Raw genomic sequence first — 12,076 nt, 5'->3', positions numbered from 1 at the left:
CTCACAATTCCACCCTATTTATATTGTACTGACTAAAGAATACATTTTCGAGAACTTCCACTGGTTTCATACATCCCATTTTACCCATTTTTCAGAAAGAAAGTCAGGCAAGTTTATTGCCTTGCATACTGGTTAAATTATATCCGAACCGCAGTGGGATTTGAAAATTCAGAATGGCTTAAATGTGTTCACAAGACCTAAATAAAAAGTTTGATATACACATTTAGCAATATCTGGACAGTGATGAATGGCCAAAGCAGGAATTCCCCCGGGAAGCACCCTTAAAAAGCAAATTGTGTTTAAATATGATGTATTAATTATCAGTTTGTTGGGTACGTTTGTACTATAGCATTTATTATTTGTGTATTGAGTATGCTGTACTTACCATAGACCCAGCAGATTCCAATTAGCTCCAAAACAGCTGCAATAAGCAATGCCCATCCACCAGTGAAATAGTCAATCAGATTAACCCAGTAAATTCCTGCCTTTAAAAAATATAAAGCAAATTTCAATCATATTGATCACATTTTGTAATGCAGGTGATGTCAGTTGTTAAATGATTGCATCGCTAAAAACAAAGGCACTGGCAAAATAGCATAATATAATACTACATCAGTTCAATATAAGGTTATTGTTTATTCTTTTATCCGCCCTTGAATAGCATTCCATCCCCGGTCAGTTCCAGGCACAACCAAGATGGTTCCTAAATGATTTCAATCCTCTGTGGAATTTCTCCAAAGCCGTAGAATATTAACTGGAAAACACAATGGCTATCAAGACTTAACTTGCATTACTACAAGCAGGAGCAAACGTCTGCCTCTGTGGCAGACATGCATGCCCCATACTTTTCCGTGCACTCTCCAACTGGTTAGCCCAAAAGGAACCCACGACCACTCTTTGCTACTTTTAATTCTATTCTCGTGATCAAAAACTAGACTCACTTCACAACCAATGCTGTCCTGAATAAGCTAATAAATATGTCACACATTACACCAATACAAATTCAACACCTTACCATCCCGTCTGCCCCTATATTATGTCTTTAGCCTTGCCCATCTTGCCTCCTGTCTTTTACGCAAGTACGGTGGTCATTGTGCTCAATTTCCATCTGATTCAAGCCCATCACATTTACACAAGAGAGTATATGCCGTGGTGTTTACTTTATGTCGTGGGGTTGGTCAAAACGACTTTTAATATCATGAGCCCCATATTCAGCTAGTTATAAAGACAAATGGATTCGTGCTACAGTGCATCTCCGTTTCTTACTTTTAATTCTGGAGAAGGTAACAATATGCCCTCCCCTCCCGACATACCGAATTACTGTACACAAGCTTTTATAGGTAGCTTGAACTAGGACTTGCAGAGCCTTGTGCATACAAACTCCATCTAGCATGCCATATAGGCATGACCCATTTACCTAATGGAGAGGCAAGGACAGATCGAATATTGCTACAAATAATTCAATACTTCTGATTTTCACCTTTTATCTTACAATGTTTAATGCCATACAATGATCTCAAGTTCGGTGGCCATGGTGAACACCTTGCTTGATTTGTTAGATGATAGTTCTGTGTGCAGTATTCTTGTGTTATCTTCAGAGTTCTAGTACTTGGGAACTCTGTCTGCAACTGTTTTGCTAAGATACCAAAGGCCACTATTAAGCTAATGAATGCATGATATTTTCTTTTTCAGCCAAGAAGAAAATTATTCTATCTGTTTGCCGCAAAGGCCCTTTTTAGGTTTCGTCTGCACAGCGCTTGTGCTATGCTTCTGAAATCTATTGTTAATATATATCTTAAAGGGGCTTATATCCCACCCTTTGCTTGCCACTTACTTTTCCTCCACTTCTATTGGCTATAGCATATTTCCTGCATTTACCAATGCTTGTTCCTCATGTGTTTGTCTTATCAGTGTCCTGAGGTCCAAGTACTGTTTTTATCCGCTTTTGGGGAACTCTTTTTTTTTAGGTTTTGCCTGCACACCGCTTGCTTTGTTTGTCTGTTCTTTTGTTAAATTAATTATAGGATTTGGAGCCTCCCGCGGAGACTGGAACGTGGTTCCCCAGCTTCAACATCAGTCGCTCTAGTCCTTAAGCCACATCGTCCCTCCTCTCCGTGGACATTGAGCTCACCATATAAGATGGCTGATACTCCCTTGGAACACACATTTGAAAAACATTTAAGTTGTACATTCAAAAGCAGCGCTGGTCATCTTGGTTATCACATTTACAGGGCTACCTATCGCTTTGGAGAGAAGCAGGAAAGAATGAATGGTGAAGGAGTGCTACAGACTTTGCCCCAGTCAGGTGACCATGTGACTCTCTGATGTGTGTTTTAATGTCTCATTCTTCCCATCATACGTTATCCTGACCCTGGGCCAGATTGATCCAGTGGACATGTGTTCTGCACAGAAGAGGTTCTAAATGCCAGATTTAGAGAAGTGTGACACGCAGGGCCTGGGCTCACATCTGTCTGACACGGATGACTCTTCCTGCCACTACTTCCCCACAGCCTCCTTCTCGTCACTGAAGGCAGGGGCTAGTTGCAGGGTGGAGGTTAGAGAATGGCATGTTAGTGTCTGCTGAGACATGGATTATTTTAATGCAAAGCTTAAAAAAAGGCATTACTGTATTCATTCTGAAAAAATCAGCCTTGGAGAGAGCACGAGGAGCCATGTTATTTGACTCCACACTGTGAGGGGAGAGAAACTATCTCTGATAGCAGAGTACAGCAAACAGTGGTGGTTTGAGGGGGTAGAATAGAAGTAGTGCTGACACCACTGCGGAGTTCAGCACCAGAAGTGGCAGCTACTTCCCTCATGTAAGCTCACCCTCAGGCTTGCTGCAAGGTCTGAACCTGGGCAGCTGTCTCTTTGCACTACAGCATGCAGACTCAGGACTCTATGTTTTATGGCTGCTGTTTCTTAGGTCCTGTCACAACCACGGCAATACTACTATCAGCCGGAGAAAGCAAAATGACAGATTCAATTATTGTTGCTAATAATGCATGGAAGGGGAAGTTGGCCTGTCAAACAGCTGTTTAAAGGTGCAACACATGTTGTGAGAGAACACACAGTGTACATGTTGAGTAGACTTCAAATGCAGAGATAATCTGACACACATACATTCTCTCCCTCTCACTCTGTCTTTTTCTCTCTCTTTCTCTCTTTCGTTCTCTATCGCTCTCTCTCGCTCTCTCTCGCTCTCTCTCTAAAGCTCTCTTACCACCCAAGTGAGTATGCAGCTCCAGTCTAGCAGTCAAGCTGTGGTAAAATTTGTTGTAAGTGGTTGGAAAAGGAATCTAATCATATGAACTGGGGTATCACATTCACCACCATTTCCAAGTAAAGTCACACCCTATACCCTACGCCAAATTTTTTAGTACCCCAAAAAGCGTTCTTGATCTGTAATGTGCCAGCATTACCCTAAAGTACATGCCCCCAGAAGAAATGATGTGTAGTCACCTGGCTGCAAATCTTTCCATGAAATGAAACAGATCAGGTACCCTCTAACTTCTGGGTCTTAAACTGCATTTGTGCAGAAGCTTATCTGACTCAAGCACCTTTTTAGGTTTCACCTGCACAGTGCTTGAGCTGTGCTTGTGAAATCTGTTATTAATATATATCTTAAAAGGGGCTTACACCCAGACTTGGAGACAGGTGGTGGACAGTGGCAACAACAAGGTGGAACTGTTGGGATGCCACCTCCATTAACTTCCTCCCACTTGTTCCCCAAAAATATCACACCCATGTTGTGCCACCCCCCACTGACCAGCCAATTAGAGGCCTTCTTCTTCGTTCATTCTGTTATTCTATCACCACCCTTAATAGAGCACCCACACCACTGTTAGGACATGAGATGGTACTTAAATATTAACTGAATAAATGAACCCTAGTTAGATGTGTATATTGTTGTTGTTGGGTGGTGTTTACAATACACAATGATGACCAGGGCTCAGTATCACCCAGTCGCAGCTGGCAGGTCCTACAGGGGGTGGGGAGGCTTGCGGGGGAGGTGGAATATGAATATATTTTAAAATCTTTAAAAACTTACCTGCACGCCACACCACCACTCCTCAATCTCCTCAGCAGCAGGCAGGCACAGGCTCCCAGCCTGCTCTGCTGCCAATCCTGACACTGGTCAGAGCACCATTAGGATTGCTGGGAGTGACCAGCCAGGGTGCTCCTATGCAGACTGGGGCTTGTGCCTGCTCTCTCCAGCCTGGCAACACAGTGATGGGCTGGAGAAAGCACAGTGCGCATGTGTCTTTGGCCGGCCCGAGACAGCCAGCCAAACATACATACGAACTAAGGGGAGTGCACAGTGCATGTTATGTGTGTATGCATGTATGTTATGTGTGTATGTTATGTTATGTGTGTCTTTTGTAGTATTTTGCTGCCAGCCGCCAGTGGTAGTACCACGGTGCTTTGACACCACAGTGCAGCAGCTCCTAAACTTTCACCTTGCACTGCTGTGATTAGCTACGAGGATGGAAAGAATCCAAAAAGGTGGATGTTCTGGCCAAGTTGGAACACCAAAAGGTCATTTATCACTAAATGTTTCACAAAGTATGTCTAGTCAGCAACTTTCTGTTACTGACAGTTGAGCGTCCAGTGTTTTGTAAGAGCTGCTGAGGGCCAATTGAACAATCTTATCCACTGCACAAGTTCTACCACTGCAAATGCGTTTTATCCTCCTTTAGTGTGACAATCCTAATCATCAAATGGCCCAGGTTCTATTCCCTTACCTGAACGAGAAGTCAGCGACACATACCTGCATACTTTACATTTTCTTTTGTTGTAAACATCCCCGCCTAACCCCTTACTCAATTGTGATAACACCATCCTCTACCAACACTCACATAAACAGCTAAATGCACTTGTACTATTATTACCTTTACAGCCTTGATCATTGTTGTCTGATCATCATTCCTGAAAAGGAGAGTCATTCCCATGGGCTTTGCCCAAGATCAGTAACCCTACTAACTCCTATTTTTTTTTCTTTGTTGCTCCTATAACCGTTTCCATCACTGATATTTTAATATGTCCTTTCTAATATTTCATATACTGTAAATGTATAGGTCTAGGGACACCAGAGACGCCAGATCTCTGGGAATAGGGACTTCGAGTCCCAGAAAGGAGCGGAGAGGCGGGGGAGGAGCCTCACTTCACGAGCTCTATTAAGCGCTGTGTACTGCATCACCGCACTGGACACCTGAGACGCCAGAGATCTAGGAATAGGGACTTCGAGACCCAGAAAGGAGCGGAGAGGCGAGGGAGCAGCCTCACTTGAGCGCTATAAAGCAATGTGACCTGCATCGCCACGTGGGACGCACGCGGACCGTGCCTTGGCAAAGCCTGGGCCAAGGACGGGCTCGTCTTTCACCGGTCATCGACCAAAAGATGCCGGGCTGGGCCACCCCTCTTTAATCCTGCTCAGCAGGTGAGTGTTTTTTGACATTATCTTGTCCTCCAATAGACATCTGCCCCAAAGTTTAATCATTTGTATGCCAGCCTCTCCAGTAATCAGTATCTTATCATTATCCAATTGTTTAACTGTGGCTTTAGCCGACTAGCTGCCTCTTAGATAAGTCTCCTTGGATATACTGTGAGGATAGGCAAGAGAAGGGCCCTTCAAAGTGTGGACCAGATTCGAGGAGGAAAGGGAAGCACAAATACAACTCTGGACTCTTTTCTTGCCAGAGCTGTCGGGTGGTCACTAAAGAGATTGATTTGGCGGCGAGGAGGCGTTCTCTGGAGATGATTGACTGGTGCCAAATCTCCAGTGAAAGTGAGGCGCTGGGGCTGCTGGACAATCAGGCGGGTTCCTTATGGAAAATGCAAGAAGTTGTGACTGAATGTTTGCTCCCTGAGGAGACGGGGGCAAATGGTTTGACTGGTACCTTAAGGAAAAGCAAGAGGTTTTTGATGAGGTCCCCCCGAGCCTCTCCCCTGGAGAGTAGCAGTCCCCCCCCCGAAAAAGAAAAAGGCGCAGAGGAAAGCAGGGAGCAGATTTAAACTGCCTACATCAGCAATTGTGAATCCTATGGGCTTGATGGATGGTACTGATCTCAAACAGTCACTGGGTTGGGATGCAAATAGCTTACTGATGAAGTTCAAGGAGATGGTTGAGGCTAGTCTGGCCCCGGTCTTGGAGAAACTGCTGGTGTTTGAGAAAGCATGTTCCCAGATATGTGGGCAGGAGAGGCCCAGCCCAGTTGTAGCCAAAGGTGGTCCGGATTATAGACACAAAATTGAACCACCTGAGGGGGCGTTTCCTTGCGAGGGCTACCCCAGGAAACTGGATGGAGTCATACGACAAGCTGCAAATTTTGAAAATTTAGGGGCTCATGGTATTTCTGTGGAGGCTGCCCCCCCCTAGATTGCCTTAGCCGATTTGCCAAGAGGCACAGGAGGAAAAAATAGGCTATGAGGTGGAAAACCATCAGGGAATGGGTCTGTGGTGATTGGGAGGGAGCGGTTAAAAAGTGGTGGAGCACAAGATTTGCATTTGGAAAAAATCCCCCAATTGTTTGTTTGCAGGTCCCTCCGTCATGTGCCCCCTATGTGGTGGTGCTGATAGATGCCCCGGCTTTTGCTCCGGGTTTTTAGTGAATCTACGGACCAACTAAAAAATAAAACTGGCCATTGGCTGAGTAAAAATTGTGACTTTGCTTGCAAGGACCTTAGTGATATCCTTTTTGTTAGAAGAATTAACTGGGTCGGGCCGCGAGCAAAAGTGGGAAATGGGGATTGTATTATTATAAATTGCAGATATCCTGGTCTGGTCCAGCGACTCCTTTCTATACAAAGTTTGGCTTCCCAGAGAAAGGGCAAAATTGGTATGGTCCATTTGAGGTTTTTTTTAGAACTATACACAACAGCCTGCTGAGTCTGGTGAGATCTTGTTTGGGAATTTAAGGAATCTACATTAAGGACAAGGTGCTTCACAGAGAATCAGAATGAGGAATGATATTACTAGCACCCTGGATTTGGAGGGTTGCTAAGTTATGAGACCATGAATGGACTAGGTGCCTGGCTCAGTATGATGTTATTCTACTGCAAGAAACCTGGTCAGATGGGCAAGCTGCCTAGGATGGTTATCATAAGTTTGCAGTCCCGGCTAGTCGCCTCAAGGAGGCCGCCGAAAGGGGGTTAAGTTACCTTGATCCGATTTCCTAAAACAGCAAGAGCGTTTCACATCAATTGTAACCACCAGAGTATATTGATTGTGTGGGTAGTTTTTCCTAACAATTTTAATGTCCTGTTGGTAAACTTTTACAACGTTGTTTGGGACTCTGGGTGTCAAATTAGTGTCCTCTTTTCAGTTCTCCAGACACTGAGGTGCAGAATGGAGGAGTTTGGTATAGAATTTTGTGCTGTTGTGGCAGGAGATTTTAATGCTAAGATAGGGCGGTATAGTACAGTGGTGTATCCTTTGAGGTGGATCAAGAGGTATATATATATAGGATGGATAACAGGACCCTAGGGGCAGAACTTTGATTAAAGGCTTACGTAGTCTGGGCCTTCTGAACTTCTGCGATATTGAAGTTGTGGTTGCTTATCAGGTTCCAACTTTTGTAGATAGAGGGGTAGGTACAACAATTGACTACATTTTTGTTTCTCCATCTTTAAAGAATTTAGTTAAGTATGGAGAGGTGGGTGAGAAGCATTTTAGCTACCATAACCCCCTCATGGTCCATTTTAGCTTCCCAGAGATTTTATATAAACCAGGAAGGGGAGAGCCAGTTTCGGTAAAGACAAAGGATCAGGGTAGGAGACTTGGCTGGAGGCAGGTAAATATTCCGCAAGTAGTAGAAAGGGTGGTGGGTGACAACCTGAATCTGATCATGGGTACACTTCTTTCAGAAACCCCCATCCCAGGGGAAGTTATGGATGCTATGCTTAGAGTGAATACAGCTTGTAAAGATTGTCTGACTGTAGCCACTCAGTCCTCCAGTAAGTATAAAGGTGGTTGGTTTAGTAAGCCCTGTTATGAGGCTAGGAAATTTCTGAGGTAGGCCTTAAAAGAGCACCCTAGAGATAAGGCCCATGTTAGACAAGCGAGGGCTCAGCATAAATCTGTTCTGAGGGTAAGGAAGCTAAGACTTAAGGAACTAGCCTGGGAGAGACTGAAATGTGCTTTAGATTGTAAAAACCCTGGCCTGTTTTGGAAGGTTGTTAATAGGGGTCTTCTTGAATCAGAAACATCTGAGGGCCTGGGCTGCAATATCGCCCCCAAGGCTTGGGTCAGCCATTTTTGTAGTATTTTTCAGGGGAGTTCTCTAGGAGGTAATGGGGGGAGAAAATATGAAGGTCACCCTAATTTAGCTATCTCGTTCACACTCCAGGAGGTAAAGGAGGCGTTTGCATGATGGTGCTAGTAATAAAGCTCCTGGCCCAGACACAATCCCAATGGATCTTTATAAATCTTGCCCCTAGTTATGGGCGCCCATTTTGCTAAATGTCCTTAATGCCTCAGTAAGTGTGGGTATCCCAGATACCTGGAGATCGGTGTGTATCATTGCTGTGTATAAAAAGAGGGATCAGAATGATCCCAAGTCATATCGTCCAATTTTTCTTCTTATTTCTTCGGGCAAAATTCTGGGCCGGATTATTTTAAGGCATATTGAGGCTTGGATGGCCGAAAATGCAATTCTGAGCCAGGAACAATGTGGTTTTAGAGAAGGGCTTGGTACCCAGGAACAGTGCCTAAGCCAGGAAAGGCACGCTATATCTAGCATTTATGGATCTTAGCTGTGCCTTTGATAAGGTCAATCGGTCTAAGCTGTGGGAGAAGCTTACCCAGCTGGGAATGGACTCCTTAATTGTGGAGTTGTTTCGGTACCTCCACCTAGGAACGTATGCAAATGTGAGGTTTGGGGTAAATGGGGATTGCTCAAGTGCTTTTGAGCTCGGTAGGGGTGTGCGCCAGAGATGTGTTCTGGCTCCTACCCTTTTTCTTCTGTACTCTAATGGGCTGTTTGATTTTTGGGTGGAACGCTGTAAGGATGCTCCTAAAATTAATGGTAAGAACGTCCCGGTATTGATTTATGCAGATGTCGCAGTACTTATGGTTCACACTATGAATGGCCTTCGAGAGGCGGTCAGAGCTTATGAAATTTTTATATCAGCCCTTGATTTAGAGATAAATTGCAATAAATCACACTTTATGGTGTATGGGAAACCACTGAATAGGGTGGGGGGGCTGAAGATCAACGAAAACCAATCACTAAGGTTAAGAAATTTCCCTATTTAGGGGTTAATTTTGATGATAAGGGTTCCTGGAAATCTTGTATGTCCAGGAGAGGGGCACTTTTTTAATGCAACAGCAAGTGCCACTTTCGAGTTTGCTGCCAGGGTGGGCAATAAACCTGTTAAGGCCCTGCTCAAAATATATAGGCGAAAGTGTCTCCCAGTCTTGTTGTATGGGGCGTAACTGTGGAGGCATACAGAAAACAGGGCCCCTGTCATAGAGGAAAGTTGCTTCTGCAGGAGGTTGTTAGGAGTTGGTCGAAATGTTTCCAGCTTCTGTTTGCATACCGAATTGGCCCTAGACGTCATAGAAGATACCATTAAGATTGCTCCCCTTATGTTATGGATCTCTATCTGGTCTAACGAGTTTGCCGCCTTCAATAGAGAGATTTTGTGGGATTGCATGGCAAGTGAGCGTGCAAAGGATATTTCCTGGCTGATGTATATTAGAAAAGTATCTTCTGTACTGGAGCGGCCGGATATGTACGAGGCTCCAGAGATTCTACCCAACTCTGATAAACGCTGGGCTAAGGAGAATTTCTCCAAATGTTTGTGGGCTAAGAGGGAGGCGGAGGAACTAAGAAAACATCAGTCAGGGATTTTATAATGTTAAAGACGGGGGGGTGTCCTGAGGCTTATCTCTTGGAGATAAGAAATGTGAGGGAAAGGACTCTTATCTCGCGATTCCGTTTAAGGGTTATTAGAAGCAATTTGTGTTTTTCAGTGGGTCAGTTTGATGACAAAGCTATAAAACCATGCCCTTGCGATGGAGTCTCTTTATAGACCTTAATTCATTTTACTTTGTTTTGCGTTTTTATGCCCCCTTTAGGTGTTGATATTTACTCCCCATACTGAGGGCTATGGGTTTCGTGCAATATCGCCCAGCCTTCCTGTGGCTGCGTATGGCCTCGGATGCGCTAGTGTGGCAAAGGGTGGGGTCTTTTCTAAAGGGAGCCATAACCTGGCAGAATAATAAAGAAGCTTTTTTAATTGAGTCATAATTTCCAATTTTATTGCAATATTTATATTTTTTGAGAACTTTGCAATGTAATTTTTAAATGTGCAAAATGGCTAATAGGACATTGAAATTGGTTTACTAACATTTCTTAATTTTTGTTTTAAGTATTTATTGGGTAGCATAGGTGAAAGAATGTATAATTTTGCTACTGATTTTTGAGAGCGTATTGTGTTGTGTTGCTAATTTATGTGTATGGTTGATAATTTTCATACCGAAGAAAGTATTTTCGTATAGGTCTACATATAGTCGAACATATTTTTCTTATCCAGTTTTACTGTTGTATACTACGTTTCTACTGCTTTCTGTGTTTGCATCTCGGTTGACAACTTATATTGCCTCTGTTTGCATGATCACCCCACTTTTCTGGACATATACCGCTCTTTTTGCCTCTATGCAGTAGGAATCTACCAATCAGGACCCAGTGCATGTGTGCTAACCCCTAAAACATGTTGAAATTTACTCTACTTCTAAGTCCCTAGTAAATGTTATAAAGTGTACCCAGGGCCTGTAAGTTAAAGGTAGGAAGTGAACTGCAGCACAATACTAGAGTGACAGTACAAAACATGACTGCAGGTCTATCACTGTAGTCTGTATATGCAATTGTAACACTGCAAATTCAACAGGCCAAACTAGCACCTTTTAAAAGGCCTAAACCCTCCTTTTAAATATTAATAAGTAACCTATAAGAAAGCCTTAAATTCCCATAGTGCTAGGCCCTAAAATGTATTTGTACTGAAGCAGGGTTAGCTGTGTCATAGGAAAGTATTGGAATACAATATTAAAATGAATAATGTTATCTCAGCTTAGGAAACAGTTATAAAGTTTGTTCTTGAACTTTTCAAAATATTTAAAATATTTATTATAAACCCAATCCATTGCTAAAGTCAGACTTTTAACAATTACTTTGCAAAAAGTGTTTTTAAAAGTCAACTTTTACCTGCTTAAAATCTACAGAAGCCAATGTGCATGAGCTTCAAACTGTCTCACAGGTGATGAATAGCCCTTTTGAGTGAGCTAAGACAAAGGTGTTGGGTGTGGGGAGGTGTTCTGTTCCTCTGACAGGATTACCATCAGGGGCATCAAAAACAACAAAGGGGAAGCCTGTCCGGGTTGCTTGTGTTACGGTTCAGGGAGGACCTGGCTTGGCAGTTGGGGAAGGGCTGTTCCCATGAGGAGCAGGGTCAAAATTGATTTGCATGTGGCTGGGCCCAAACTGAAGCACCTGGTTGGCAAAAAATGATGGATTGCGAGTGATTCCCAGTGGTTGAAATTAATTCAAGCATTCTATCCATCACCTTGTGGTTTTTGGAGGATGACAAACTTCAAAGAGGCTTACCCTATCACCAAGAGATGTAGCTTACACCGGAGCAAGCCTGCCAAATTACTTCAACAAAGGTGTATTGCTGCTAGGCCAAAGATTCTGCTTGCTTCCGCTTTGAGCATTTCCACAGTAGCCAACCTATTTCAGCGGGATGTGCTGACAAAGGTATCCAGCACTGTGGAGCCTTGTTTGGATACAGTTTGCAGTCTTGCCCTGCAAAAGGAATGGGGGCTCCAAAGAAGTCCCACCATAGAAATCTTCACTGGGGGAAGGCACCAAAAAAAACCAACCAGCAAGGGACCTTCCTTGGATGCAAATTTTAAATTTCTCCAGCTCTGAGTTTTCCCACTCAAAGTCAATGGCTTCACTGGGACTTCATCCAATAGCTATTCAGCCTTGTGGAGTCCTTCTTGGCAAAAGCCTGCTAACTTGCTCTGCTGGGAAGTTTTGACTTCCATTTTAGAGGCTAATCAGTAGGTGCAACT

At 43.6% G+C, this 12,076-nt stretch overlaps 1 protein-coding gene across 2 annotated transcripts in view; it reads right to left on the bottom strand.

The window, feature by feature from the left end:
• Positions 1 to 12,076, bottom strand: part of LOC138264458 (sodium- and chloride-dependent neutral and basic amino acid transporter B(0+)-like) — a 245,105-nt gene that overhangs the window by 62,927 nt on the left and 170,102 nt on the right. For both annotated transcript variants that reach the window (XM_069212544.1, XM_069212545.1), the window contains one exon: positions 386 to 485. In XM_069212544.1, the coding sequence (XP_069068645.1) occupies positions 386 to 485 (100 nt within the window). The remainder of the gene's footprint in view (positions 1 to 385; positions 486 to 12,076) is intronic.

This window comes from Pleurodeles waltl, chromosome 2_1, assembly GCF_031143425.1.
Source record: "Pleurodeles waltl isolate 20211129_DDA chromosome 2_1, aPleWal1.hap1.20221129, whole genome shotgun sequence".
Classification (NCBI taxonomy): Eukaryota; Metazoa; Chordata; class Amphibia; order Caudata; family Salamandridae; genus Pleurodeles; species Pleurodeles waltl.
Note: the sequence above shows the minus strand (reverse complement) of the source record. Positions and strands in the feature narration are given on the sequence as shown.